Source organism: Halichoerus grypus, chromosome 6, assembly GCF_964656455.1.
Source record: "Halichoerus grypus chromosome 6, mHalGry1.hap1.1, whole genome shotgun sequence".
NCBI lineage: Eukaryota > Metazoa > Chordata > Mammalia > Carnivora > Phocidae > Halichoerus > Halichoerus grypus.
Genome location: NC_135717.1, coordinates 110,742,586 through 110,757,764, shown reverse-complemented (window position 1 = coordinate 110,757,764; position 15,179 = coordinate 110,742,586). Strand labels below are relative to the sequence as shown.

The window sequence follows — 15,179 nt, the reverse complement described above, 5'->3', positions numbered from 1 at the left end:
TCATTAGTTTTAGATATAGTGTTCCATGATTCATTGTTTGTGCATAACACCCAGTGCTCCATGCAGAACGTGCCCTCCTCAATACCCATCACCAGGCTAACCCATCCTCCCACCCCCCTCCCCTCTAGAACCTCAGTTTGTTTTTCAGAGTCCATCGTCTCTCATGGTTCTTCTCCCCCTCCGATATCCCCCCCTTCGTTCTTCCCCTCCTGCTACATTCTTCTTCTTCTTTTTTTCTTTCTTAACATATATTGCATTATTTGTTTCAGAGGTACAGATCTGAGATTCAACAGTCTTGCACAATTCACAGTGCTTACCAGAGCACATACCCTCCCCAGTGTCCATCACCCAGTCACCCCATCCCTCCCACCCCACCCCCCACTCCAACAACCCTCAGTTTGTTTCCTGAGATTAAGAATTCCTCATATCAGTGAGGTCATATGATACATGTCTTTCTCTGTTTGACTTATTTCGCTCAGCATAATACCCTCCAGTTCCATCCACGTCGTTGCAAATGGCAAGATCTCATTCCTTTTGATGGCTGCATAATATTCCATTGTATATATATACCACATCTTCTTTATCCATTCATCTGTTGATGGACATCTTGGCTCTTTCCACAGTTTGGCTATTGTGGACATTGCTGCTATAAACATTGGGGTGCACATAGCCTTTCGGGTCCCTACTTTTGTATCTTTGGGGTAAATACCCAGTAGTGCAATTGCTGGATCATATGGTAGCTCTATTTTCAACTTTTTGAGGAACCTCCATACTGTTTTCCAGAGTGGCTGCACCAGCTTGCATTCCCACCAACAGTGTAGGAGGGTTCCCCTTTCTCCGCATCCCCGCCAACATCTGTCATTTCCTGACTTGTTAATTTTAGCCATTCTGACTGGTGTGAGGTGGTATCTCATTGAGGTTTTGATTTGGATTTCCCTGTTGCCGAGCGATATTGAACACTTTTTCATGTGTCTGTTGGCCATTTGGATGTCTTCTTTGGAAAACTGAAGAGACTATCTTTTCTCCATTTCATATTCTTGCCTCCTCATAGATTGCCCATAAGAGTGTGGGTTTATTTCTGGGCTCTATCCTATTCTGTTGATCTGTGTGTGTGTGTGTGTGTGTGTGTGTGTGTGTGTGTGTGTGTGTACGTGCCAGTGCCATACTCTTTTGATTACCGTAGTTTTGTAATATAGTTTGAAATCTGGGATTATGAAACCTCCAGCTTTGTTCTTCCTTCCCTGAAAGCATTTTTTTTTAAGGGAGAGAGAGAGGGGGAGGGACAGAGGGAGAGAGAAAATCTTAGGCAAGCTCCATGCCCAGAGCGGAGCCCAATATGAGGCTTGATTTCACAACCCTGAGATCATGAGCTGAGCCAAAATCAAAGTTGGGCTCTTAACCAACTGAGCCACCTAGATGCCCCATATCTCTGGTCTTTTTGATGACAGTTATTCTAACCGGTGTGGAGTGTGGTTTTGATTTGCATTTCCTTGATGATTAGTGATATTGAGCATTTTTTCATATATTTGTTGACAATTTGTATGTCTTTTGAGATTTGATCCTTAATAATATTGACATGTCTGTTAATAATATGTAATGCTTATGAATAATTTAACTTTTTGAAGTTGGACGCTTAACTCACTGAAGCACTCAGGCACCCCTGAAATCATTCATTAGGGTAATGATAATAATAGCTGACCTATCTGGAGTGCTTACTGTGTATCTTACACTATTGTAAGGTTTTATGTGATTTAACTCATTTAATCTTCACAGCAAACCTATGAAGTAAGAACAACTTTCAGTTTCATAGATAAGAATAAATAATTTGCCTAAGACTGCACAACTCATATTAACACAAGTATTAGTATTTTATTTTCTCTTCTAAAATAGGTGGAAAAATTACTAGGTATCTTGCTATATGTTATCTTCTGTAGATATCATTGTCCCAGTCTCTGAGCCCTTTTTGCAAAGTATGTTGAAAATGATTTTCATTCTTTAAAATGGCTAGATTGGGTGATTGTGCAGTTTCTTGAACTTCCAAACACAGGGAACCTGTATCAGATTTGGGCCCATCCTACTTTATTCTGTCTCTGACTGACCACTTTTATAGAACCCAATATCAGCTTGAATGAATTTAGGCACAAACCATCAATTAGCTACCTGGTGCCATGTTATATATTCACTTTGATTTGTTGTTGTTCTTGTCTGTTTATGGGCATATTTGAGTTGGGTCTTTAATCATATACAATACATACTTCCATAGATCTGTTATGTGATTAAAACATTTAGCTTGGAATATAGTCCCTTAAAGCATGAAACAAAACTTGGGTGATAATAGAGTCAATATTTTGTTTGAAATATCTACATAGTCCTGAAAATGAATAGATGGAAATTGAGCCATTTTTAACAGATTGAAAATACTAAAGGTGACACAGAAATAGCAAGGTATTCAATAAAAATGTGTTTAGTTTTAACTTCTACTAAAGGAGAAATATAAAATTGACTAAAATTGACTAAGTGCACATACAAGTAGAAAGTCATACTTTAGGAAAACAATAATTCTCTCATTCTTGGGATAGCACACTGTTAAATAATATTTTTTTCCTTGCTCATTTTTGGCCTTGATTCTAAGAAAATGCTTTTGGGGGGGACCTTTGCCCAAGCCATCCCTTTGGCTGTGCGTTCAGAAAGAGAGCAAATACTTTTTGTTTTGTTTATTAAAATTAAAAAAGTATTGGTGATTGAACTTGTTAGTCTGAACTTTTCCAGCATTTTTAGATCCTCAGTTCAAAGTTTTTTAAAGCACAACAAAAACATTCTCATTGTTAGGAAATTTACCTTAATGCTAGGAAAATGTCCATGCTTTTAAGTTTTATGAATGAAAGAATACAGAGGAGTATAGAGCTAAAGCACAATAGTTGATACAGGTCTACTCTATATTAAGAAATTTCTAAATGCAAAAACTTTCCAGTAAGCAACTGGCTATATATGAAAAATTCTTTTTAATGAAAGGAATTGTCCTAGGAGAGCAGATAATTTACAAGAAAATACTGAAGAAAAATAGTAGCAGAAACTATGCTATTAAGGTAAATAAATGCCAACTGAGTTGATGGACTATGGATTGTTGTAAGGAACATTTATTTTCAATTTCTTATTCTAGATTATTTTAAAGACTCTACCAGCTGTAATTTTTGTCTTTGCTGTCCAGTCCGTTCATACTGTATCTTTCAGCAGCATATTGGCATTGCATGATATTCTTTATATTAAAGAGTGAATAGATCTTAAGAGGATACATTTTCTAAAATATTTTCAAAATTATTGGATGCCTTAAATAAGTGAATCATTTTATTTAACATATATCAGATGCCAGGTGCTATTCTATGCACTTAACATATAATCACTCATTTAATTATAAGTACATAATTGTATACTGCCTCAAAACTTTAAATATTAAAGCAAATTCATTAATCTATAGTGTTCTGTGCTATTTTCTATATTCTGTTACCAATTTAAACATTCATTGCCTTTTCTAGTATCCACACTAATGTTGCCTAAAATTTCATCCTTCCTGTAACAAATACTTTTTTCCTCTTCCTTTTTTTAAACAATTATTCACCCCATATTTTGGGTTATTTTCTCCAGTAAAAGAATCCAGGAATTGGTAAAAAGATTTCAACTGCAGATAAATCATTCTGTTCTTTTTTCCTTCACCTTATAAAATATTTGTGATGTTAACAGCCAACTCTGCATCCCTTTCTAAGTAGTAGTAATGGCAATAGTAAATGCTTTAACATTTAGTTCTTTATAGATGTGGTACCTATATACAATGGAATATTACTCAGCCATCAGAAAGGATGAATGCCCACCATTTGCATCGACATGGATGGAACTGGAGGGGATTATGCTAAGTGAAATAAGTCAAGCAGAGAAAGACAATTATCATATGGTTTCACTCATATGGGGAACATAAGGAATAGCACAGAAGACCATAGGGAAAGGGAGGGAAAACTGAATGGGAAGAAATCAGAGAGGGAGACAAACCATGAGAGACTATGGGCTCTGGGAAACAAAAGGGGTTTCAGAAGGGAGGGGTGTGGGGGGATGGGGTAGCCGGGTGATGGGTATTAAGGTGGGTAAGTGTTGTGATGAGCATTGGGTGTTATACGCAACTAATGAACCGTTGAACACTACATCAAAACTAATGATGTACTATATGGTAGCTAACGAATGTAATAAAAAAATAATTAGTTCTTTATGATTTGATGTTTCCAATTTTGAAATACAAACATGAAATTTTTCAGGTTTAGCAGAATTAGGTACCCTGTGTGATCCTTTACGGAGCTGCTCTATTAGTGAAGAAAATGGACTCAGTGCTGCCTTTACCATAGCCCATGAGCTTGGGCATGTGTAAGTACCTTCTGCTACCTCAGTAATGTGCTTTCTATTAATCGTTGCACAGAATGCCTAAAATTCCATCTTCAATTGAGTAATTAGCAGCTTTATGTCTTTAAAAATATTGTTAGTGTAATTTTCATCCCTGAAATGCTAACTCTGGCTCTTTTGTGATCTATGTTAGGTCAGACAGGCTGCACAGATCAACAGACTAAGCAAAGAACTAGAACTTGGGAATTCTTTTATTTCATTTACTGTATTGGATTACATGACAAGCACTTCTGGCCTCTATCCCTTGTTATCCCATACATGACCAGGTACTGTCCTCTTCCATCTTATGGGAGGGCCTGCAGGGGCTTCTGGTTCTGGGGAACTCCCGATAATATTTGTAATACCAACTCGTTGCTCTTATAGCTCAGAGCCCCAGCAGAGAATGTGGCATGTGGGAATTTCTTAATCATTAAAAGATTTTTTAAAAGTTATTTCTCCAGCTTCATAGTTGTTGTTGTTCTTTGGTTTTGTTTTTGTTTTTGTTTTTGTTTTTGTAAAAATGAGGGGTTCTATCTGTTCCTGCATTATTAAAAATTCTACTGGGGTTCTATGCTCTAAGAATGGAGGCCATGATTCCCTGTGATAGCCTCGGAGCTCCCATGGAAAGTCAGAAACCCCTACAAACTCATCCTCTGAAAGGGATTCCATATGTGTGCCCCCAGCACTCCTGGGATTTCTTGTTTATATGCTAATAAGGAATCGAGGCTAGAGTTGCCTCTCTTAGTTTGACTACATTTTCTTTTCCTGGTCATGCCTTACATCATTAGAGTATTCAACAGGAATCATTTCAAGTGGAAATCATTTTTATTAAACTAGTGCGTCTTCAGTTCCCTTTTAGCACGATTATGTTTCATGATTGTCAGCAAGGTGCACACGCAAATTGTTGAAGTGGGTTAGGCTCAGGAGCTTACCTGGGGGCTGTCGCTGTCTAGCAGCAACATCTGGGAAGCACTACTAGCTGGTTTCCAAGGCTACTAACTAATGGAAAACTGTTCTTGCAGAGACTACCATCTTAGCCATTTATTTTCTTCCTGAAAAACTCTTTAGGTGTCTTTAGAATATGGGTAAGTAGTTTAATTAAAGGACTGATTTTTAAGTACAAATCTCAGCAGGCAAAGAGCTGAGCTAGGTGGTTTCAGTGTTCCTTCTAAATGTAAGTTCATACTTAGGTCCTCAAAAGAATGCATAGGCTCTGTTGCTGGCCAGCTGATTATTTAATATCCTGCTCTTAGGAAGATTTGATTTAGGAACGTTTTTGTTATTCCAGTTCAATCAATAATCACTTACTGAGTATAGACCAGAAACAGTACTGAGGCTGTTTCATATAAAACAGATGGATACTATAGAATGATAAGGAATTAGGGATTAAAGAAGTTTTGATACTGTAGTAATAGTGATCTGCAAACTAGTGTGGTATCACTTTTATGTAATCTACCTACACACATCTCTTAGGATATGCATGCTGAAACCTGCAAGTGTTTATGTGAATGCTGTACCCATATCGTGGTGAGGTGAGCCAGAGTCCACATATTTTGATTGTTTGGACTCACATACCAAATCAGCAGACTGTGCTACCAATCAAAGTTATAATCTGCTGTTTCTCAGATCATGTGCTTCTGAACATGAAGATAACCTTGGTTTTATAATGCTTTATGGGAGAGATCAAGAGTATAAATTTTGATGTGATTGGATTTATCTGTATTTTACCTTATAAGGGTAAGAGATCTGTTATTAATGTTGTATTCATATTTTCATATTCTTTTTTTAAGTGTTTGTTTTTATTTTTAGATTTAATGTTCCACATGATGATAGTTTTAAATGTAAGGAAACTGGAATTAAACATCAATATCATGTAATGGCTCCAACTTTAAATTACCACACAAGTCCTTGGACATGGTCAAAATGTAGTCAGAAATATATCACTGAATTCCTAGAGTAAGTCTGAAATTATATTACTTTATTTAAATAATGAAACCTTTATTAGACTATAGAACTTGAAATTTATATGTTCTTTTAAAGTGGTTCAATTTCTGTTTAGTTTTTCTGATTAAATTTAAGTGTACTTTGTACAAATGTGTTTTTTAAAAAAGGAAAGAGCTGTATATACATATTTCACTCCTAAAATATTTTAGGAGGGGGACAGGTCAGACCTAGCTATCTTTTTTTTTTTTTTTAACAGTTTAGGTGCTCTATTAGGATCACCCCTTTTCGAGGGGAGCCCTACTGAGATTCACAGCTTCCTTGTGTATGTTTGCATTTTTTCAGAAGCTACTGGGTAGTATTTTGAGAGGAGTTTGAGTAGCTCATGTTTGAGGTGTCTTTGAAGGACAGACGATAGCTGAAGTCAAACTATGCACATTCCAAATAGCTCTGTACGGCCAGAGAGATGTGGAGTCTATATGTTTACAGATTCTTTTGGAGGATTTTCCTAGGTCTGAAGAAAGGAAACAGATCCAGATTTTTCTTGCCTCGTCTCTCCATTTCCCACCAGGTTTCTTTACTTCCCACTTTTATTCAAATGGTATTTCTATCCTAGTTACTGAAAGTTGCCAAAAGGCAAGGCCAAGCTCTTTCCAGGGAATTTTTTTTGGTATGAATATGATATTCATTTCTTCTACATATTATAATCCCTGATCTATGCAGTTTCTGTTTACCTCTACTTATGAGAACTGTGGGAATGAATGTAACCATGCTTTGGAATATATGTTCATAAATACATCTCCAAATTATCAGTGATTATTTATCCTTGTATGGGGAGTTAATTTAAAAGTATAATACACGGGGGCACCTGGGTGGCTCAGTCGTTAAGCGTCTGCCTTCAGCTCGGGTCATGATCCCAGGGTCCTGGGATTGAGTCCCACATCTGGCTCCCTGCTCGGCGAGAGGCCTGCTTCTCCTTCTCCCTCTCCCACTCCCCCTGCTTGTGTTCCTGCTCTCGCTCTCTCTCTGTCAAATAAATAAAAATCTTTAAAAGAATAAGCAAAAGCATAATACATGGTTGCTGATCTATACGTGCTTCCATATAGCTTTGTTCAACGGCTAATTGAGTTATTGATTAACAGTACCAGTGGATGTGCTTATTTTTGAAAGGGGTTAATGGGATTCTCTACAATGGGAATTTTAAAATATATATATATTTTTTAATTTATATGTTCATTTTTAGACAAAATTTAATGTCTTTGTAGACAGTAAAAATTTCTAAATTTTTAAATTATGGCAATGAAACAAATTGTTTCTACCTTTTTGGAACAAATTGTTTTTAACCCAATTGGAATGGTTGAGCATTTTCAGTTTCCTAGACACTAGATGCTGCATTACAAAGGAGGAGTAATAAACACACATTTCCCCTGCTATTTACCACTTTTCTAAGTCCTTTATACATATACTCTAATAGAAACTGTTAAGGTGAATAGTGTCACTGTTAATACAGATGAGAAAAACTCAGGCTCAGGGAAGTTAATTTGTCCAGAGCCGTGCATCCTGGGAAGTGGTAGAACCAAAACGCAAACTCTACCTTTTTAAAGTGGAGACAACATGACACTTACTGAAATTCCTTTGTTTTGTTGTTTAGAACTATTAATGTACTTTCTCAAATGATTTGAAAACTTTTAACATCTTGACAATTTGGGCATTAAATATAAGGCATTACTATTGGGCAACAAAATAGATCAAAAGTGTAGAGTGGTTATATGAATAGGTTTCATAAATTCTGATGAATTTGTCCTTGTTCTTTTTAAAAATTGTATCTTCAAAGCAGTTGTGGGGCTCAAATGAGAACAAACACCTTAAAAGTCCTTTGTGAATTGTGAGGTTTTCTTCCTGACTTTGATATGAATTGGTTTTTAAATTATGAAAAAATACTGATACTCTTTTTGAAAGTGTAGAACACAGTAAATGTGACAAAGAATCTTATACATCCATATATAGTCACAATATTTTTGGTCATTGGTACAGTACTGGTCATGGGGAATGCCTTCTTGACAAACCAAATGGGAGAATGTATGATCTGTCTTCACAACTTCCTGGATTAATGTATGATGTAAACAAGCAATGTGAACTTATGTTTGGTCCTGGATCACAAGTATGTCCCTACTTGGTAAGAAAAATTCTGTCCTTTTTTTTTTTTTTTTTTTTTTTGAAAACTACAAAGTTATAGTTAGAATATATTTCAAAAATGTACATTTATTCTCTTGAACAGAAGGTGAACTAAATGTATCTTAGAAGTTTGTAAGTCTGAGAAATTTGCTGTTTGCCAGAAAGGGGTTAAAAAGGAAACTAAAATTGAGTACTTATTATATGCCATGTACTGTGTTAAGTACTTAAAAATTATCTTCATTAACCCTCACAAAATCCTATGTGAAGTATTCCCATTTAAAAAATAGACACTGAGAGGTTATTGAAAATTAGAAGCATTCAAATATTTATATTCAAATACTATTTTTTGGGGTGGGGGAGAAAATTTAAGTGTCTTGATAATGAGTTATATTAAAGGCTCAGGGAACTTAATAGACTACATTTTAATTTACATAGATTTGAATCCATAGAAACGGAATTTAGGGCCTGTTGTTTAGTTATCACTAAACTCTTATTTTACAACTTAAAGGATTTTTCATAGGTCAGATATACTCCTAGGTCATGACGATCATTGGACCAGGAATGCAGCCTCATTCACTCATTGAAATATGTATCCCCAGTGTTCAGGATCTGCCACAAACTAGGTGTCACAAACTAAATGCTCGTTGAATGAATGAATGAATGAATGAATGATAGTAACAAAACAGTAAGTGCAGAGATAGGCAAAGCATATTCCGCATAGTAGTATTGTTTTTAAAATCTTAAACTTATAATAAAAAATGTTACTAAGCTTTTAAATATCCACTATGGAGGAGGGAAGATTTAACTTAAAAATTTTTTTTTTAAAGATACATTTCTTTTTTACCTGACTTACACACTAAATAAACTTTGGATTTAAATTCAGAAAAAGAAGAGAATTATCTTGGGTATAGCTCCCGTGAACCTCTGTGGATTTTGTTTCTTGTGAAAACTTGAGAACCCTTTGTTCAAAAGTTGAAAGTATGCATTATATTCACAAAGTAGGAAACCAGTACATTATACAGTATTTCTATGCACATTATTCATACATTCTATCATCTTATCAAAAGAGGCTTTTGGAAACTCATTATGAATAACATTTTAACAACAAAAAGTTCTTTAGAAGAATGTCTTGCCAAGAGAAAAATGTCTCCCATAATTGTGAATATTTCCACCCTAATTTCTCTCTCCCATTGTTCAATGTATGATGAAAATCTAAAAGGTCTTAGAAAGTAAACATTGCCATTTTGTGTGTGTAGAGGTAAATCGATGACTAGAACTTAAAGATTCTTTTGCTGATTATTTCTAGCTCTGACCATGAAACCATGAAACCTGTAATTTCAATGTATAAACGAATGCCTTGCACTAAATCGATCCGGTGGTTGTCATGTTCTTTTACTCTTGCCTGCTTTTTGTTTCCCTGCAGAAGCAATGCAGACGTCTCTGGTGCACGAGCGCAGAAGGAGTGCACAAGGGCTGTCGCACTCAGCACATGCCCCTGGCAGATGGGACAAACTGTGGTCCTGAGATGGTAGGTTTTCTCGAAGGATGAGTCTTGTATCAAGAGATTATCCAAGGATGTGATTGCTCTGCATTTCGACGCTCTTCATTGTTCGTCAACTCTTGCTGTGCTAGTGAATCAATGTTGCCATGTTGGTTCGATGTAGTACACAGTCAAGTGAATTGAATTTTTAATTTCTTTTTTTTTTTTTAAGATTTTATTTATTTATTTGAGAGAGAGAGAATGAGAGACAGAGAGCACGAGAGGGAAGAGGGCAGAGGGAGAAGCAGACCCCCTGCTGAGCAGGGAGCCCGATGTGGGACTCGATCCCGGGACTCCAGGATCATGACCCGAGCCGAAGGCAGTTGCTTAACCAACTGAGCCACCCAGGCGCCCTGAATTTTTAATTTCACCCTTTTTTTTTTTTTCAAGATCTAGCAGATGAATGTTAAAGTTACAGTTATATAGGTAACTACATGGATAGTTATCTAAGTATATTATAGACTTGTTAAGAGTGAGTATAGACATAAAGGTCCTAATATTTCAGCAATTTCCCCAAATTCAAGGATGTTACCATTGTATACATTTTTTCCCATAAAATTCAGTTAAGTATAATTGAAAGTTTTAAGTGGCTTCTTCAGATATTTATTGGTTGTAAATGTCTTAAAATATATCCCTTAAAATTGCCAAAACATTTTTACCAACATTTTTACCATTCTAACATCAGCGTGAACTAATCTAAATTTGCAAACATGATGCTGAGTGATAGGGATCGGCGTGATAAATATGTAAGGATGAAGTCAGGTTGTACTTGGTGCTTCAGGATGAAGGCAACTTCCTTTGGCCTTCGTAGCCAGTGTTGTCTGCACTGAATAAGTTTTAGTCTGTTCCACGCCTTTTCTGAGCTACCTCAGAAAAAACGGAGAACTTGCTTGGTGATGGGTTAGCGAGTACTGCCTCTTTTGTTAACTCCACAAGTAGAAACTTGAGATGGGTTCACTAGCTGACCTTGTGCTTTACCAGCTGTTGCTTTTTGAAGTGTTTTGTACTTACTACCCTTGTCTCTGATGCCTTCCATCAAAAGGCATGTGTTTTCCATGAATATAGCTTGCATCACAAATGAATTGAATATTTAAGTTGTATCTGGGACTTCAGCAATTTTTGCAGAAGCTGAAGTACTCTGAAATGGTTGAGCACCCAAATTATTTTAGGGCCAAAATTCTAGTGGACTTCTTCAGTTCATAGTTTGGAGCTAGAACTGAATTTTAAAGTTTGATCTTTAATATGTGTATCATTTTAAACTCTCGCAGGCAATGTATGAAAGTTCCAGTTGCTCAGTATTTCTTGCCAATTTTTGATATAGTTAATCTTTTAACAGAATAATAGCCATTTTCGGTGCAAAATGGAATATCATTGTGGTTTTAGTTTGTATTCCTGATTATTGTCAGTCTTGAGCATCTTTTCATTTGCTCACTAGCCATTTGAATAATTCCCCAATGAGGTGGTTTGAAGGGCTTGGATTTGTTGGAATTCAAGGTAAATGTGCTCAGATACTGGGACCTACTTTAAAGCCTGTGTAGTTTAAAAGCAGAAATGGCATTTGGGGTAAAAACATCTGGATCATGATAGATATAAACTCCTTATTTTTTATTAATTGAAAATAGTGAGCTTCTATGCATTAGCCATTTTCAATATTCGAGGGGCCTTTTATTCAAGAGAAATTTTAAATAAATGTCCTATATTTTGCCTTAACACTCTCTTTTAAATACTTAAAAGTGGTTGTAAATCCATTTGCATGAAAATATGGTGGAACTCACCTGACAATGACTTAATTTAGTACATGGTGAACAATGTCATATTCTATTTTTTTCATTCTTGGATTTATCAGAAATAGTGCTCAAGGATTATTTAAAATGTTTCTGCAGATGCCCCCCAAATTTACATGCACATAGTACATTCTATTCTGAGATTTTCTAATATGGCTTTCTCATTTTGAATGATTTGTTCTAATGGAGGGCACAAAGTATTTTTTCTGCTAATAAGCTTGGTTATAGGATTCATTTTTTCGACAAAGATTTATCAAGAGCCCACTATATGTCAGGCACTATTCTAGGTGATTAAGATACACCAGTGAACAAAAGAAAAAAGATCCCTGACCTCATGGAGCTTACATTCTAGGGGGAGACTACAGTATTACAAATAATATAATGCTACCATAAAGTTGATAAGTGCCATGAACAAGAAAAAATAGAACAAGAAAAGGACTGGAAGTTTTGTGGTAGGATAGGGCCGATTACAATTTAAAATGTAGTGGTCAAAGATCTTACGGGAAGTTGCCAATGAGCTGTCTCAAAGAAAGTGAGGGAGTTAGCTATGGAGGATATTATGGGGGAAGTGAGCTCCAGGCAAAGGGACCAGGTAAGCTCCTAAATCCTGGAGTATTGGTGGAATGTTCAAGGAAGAGCAAGGAAAGACATTGTGGCTGGGGTGAAGAGAGTATAGGAAGTAACTGGAGGACTATTACGTAGGGCATTGCGAGCCATTGTGAGAACTTTGCATTTATTCAAAGTGAAGTAATTGAAGGATTTGAGCAGAGGAGTCACCTAACGTGAGTCAGTTTTTGAAATATAAGTTGAAAAGGACCATTCTGATCACTGTTGAAACTAAACTATAGGGGGCAAGGGTTGGAAACAGGAGATCTACTTAGAGAGGCATGGCAGTGATGGAGATGAGAGAAGATGATGGATTACACCAGAGTTGGGGTCACTGGGGTGATGATTGAAAGTCAGTTTTGTTTGTTTGTTTGTTTTTGAATGAATTAGATCACTAACTAACATATTAAATGTGAACCGTTAGAGGTAAGATGACTGTTTTTAGCTAATCAACTCAGATCAACTCAGAATTTTGAGGGGTCAGCAGTTCAGTTTTGGGTATGATGTCTGAAATTTTTATTAGACATTAAAGTGAAGATGCATAAGCAGCTGTATACGTGAGTCTAGAGCTCAGGAAAGGGATCTGGGCTGGGAGTGATTGTTGATAGGGAAGAATAAAGGACCAAGATCTGAGCCCAGGACACTCCAGCATTAAGTCGAGCCCTAGAAACCAAGGGCGATGAGGAAGAATGATACTGCTAAATCAAGGCAGACAGACAGAACTGGCCACTGGTGATGTACACATGAGCAGATACATGGAGGGCGGGACCGTAAGAGCACAGGCATTGAGCATTAGACAGTGAGCACAGACAGCTCGTTCAAGGAGAAACAGGACAGTAGCTAGTGAGAAAAGTGAGATCTAAGAGTATTGTGTTTAAAGAGGGAAAATAGGGCACTTGGGTGGCTCAGTTGGTTGAGCCTACGACTCTTGATTTCGAGTCAGGTCATGATCTCAGGGATAGAGCCCGCATCACGCTCTGCACTTACTGGGGAGTCTGCATGAGGATTTCTCTCCCTCTGCCCCTCACCCTGTTTGTGCGCGCGCACGCACACACACACACACACACACACACACACACACTCACTCTCTCTCTCTCTCTCTCTCTCTCTCTCTCTAAAATAAATGCTTAAAAAATAAAGAGGGGAAATAAGTATGTTTGTATATTGAGAATGATCTAGTGGAGTACTTCTCAAATTATCTCTAGTAAAGGACCAGTCTTTTTAAAAATTTCTGATAATTTAAACTGATACTTTTACAAAATGATAAAAATGACTAGGAAAACAAAAGGAAAAAAGACATTTGAAATGTAAGCCAAATTTTTCTATGGAAAACAATGTGGCAGATCTTCAAATTAAAACTAGAATTATCTGATCCAGCAGCACCACTTCTGGGTGTGTATCCCAAAGAACTGACAACAGAGTCTTGAAGAGATCTCTGCACACTCCTGTTCATATCAGCATTATTCACAATAGCCAGGAGGTGGAAGTAACCCAAGGGGCCATCCGTGGATGAATGGATAAATGAAATGTGATCTACACATACAGTGGAATATTATTCAGCCTTAAAAGGAAGGGAATTCTGACACGTGCTACAGCATGGATGAACTGTGAGGACAGTATGCTAAGTGAAATAAGCCAGTCACAAAAAGACAAATGATGCACGATTTTAATTATATGAGATATATAGAGTAGCCAAATACAGACAGTAGAATGGTGGTTCCCAGGGGCTGGGGGCAGGGGGAGGGAGAGAATGGGGAGTTAATTGTTTCAAAGGTATAGAGTTTCAGTTTGGGAAGATGAAGAGTTGTGTGGATTGATGGTGGTGATGGTTGCACAACAATGTGAATGTGTTTTAATGCCACTGAACTGTACACTTAAAAATGGTTAAGATGGTAAATTTTATGTTTGTGTATTTTGCCACAATGAAAACAAATATAAGCCAACGTTTAAATTAACTTTGACAAACAATGAAATTACTGTCAAAATCCTATAAACATTTCTAAATGCTAACTTTCGATTTCTGTACTCACAGTGACTGGCAACAGTGCATGGACTCCTTTTTTGTTAGCTTTGAGCTAGCGGTGACTGGAACAGTGATGATGTAGGAGAGATGGGAGAATTGTTGCAGTGCTGTTTTGAGCAGTGAGGGGTTGGGATTAAGTACACAGGTAGAGGGATTGACTTGCCATAGGATCCTTGATTTTTCATGTGCACTAACAGGTGGGAAGGCTGAGTACTGAGCACAGGTGCCGTTAGGTGGGTAACAGGAGTACTAGGAGATTGTGAGCAGATTCTTCTGTACATTTCTGTTTTCTTAATGGAACTAAGAAAGTGATCACTGAGACTTTGGATGAGATGAAGCAGAAAGTTAGCTAAAAGAGTGGGAGAGTGATACACATCTTTGCATAGAAAACCAGAATCACGGATCTATATCATTCACTTAAATTTTCATTTTACTACACTTTACCCATACAGCAGGTCTTCCCTCCACCAATGAGACTCAAAATCTCAAAGGCAAGGGAAATTTCCTGTTCTTTCTTCATTCCACAGATCTTTTTACAGTTACTTAGCAGATATTCAGAAAATATTTATGACTGTCAAATGGAATCACATTTCTGGATTAATATTGTGCTTTCAGTTGTATACATTTTCTTTGTTGATATTTATGCCGTTATAATTACCGATATTCTAATTGGGTACGTACGAATCAT

General features: G+C 36.7%; 1 protein-coding gene across 1 annotated transcript in view; it reads left to right on the top strand.

The window, feature by feature from the left end:
- The window catches only part of ADAMTS20 (ADAM metallopeptidase with thrombospondin type 1 motif 20), a 166,944-nt gene that overhangs the window by 52,007 nt on the left and 99,758 nt on the right, over nucleotides 1–15,179 (top strand). Inside the window, exons 8-11 of the mRNA XM_036065623.2 lie at nucleotides 4,302–4,407; nucleotides 6,232–6,378; nucleotides 8,398–8,539; nucleotides 9,962–10,066. Of these exons, the coding sequence (XP_035921516.2) occupies nucleotides 4,302–4,407; nucleotides 6,232–6,378; nucleotides 8,398–8,539; nucleotides 9,962–10,066 (500 nt within the window). The remainder of the gene's footprint in view (nucleotides 1–4,301; nucleotides 4,408–6,231; nucleotides 6,379–8,397; nucleotides 8,540–9,961; nucleotides 10,067–15,179) is intronic.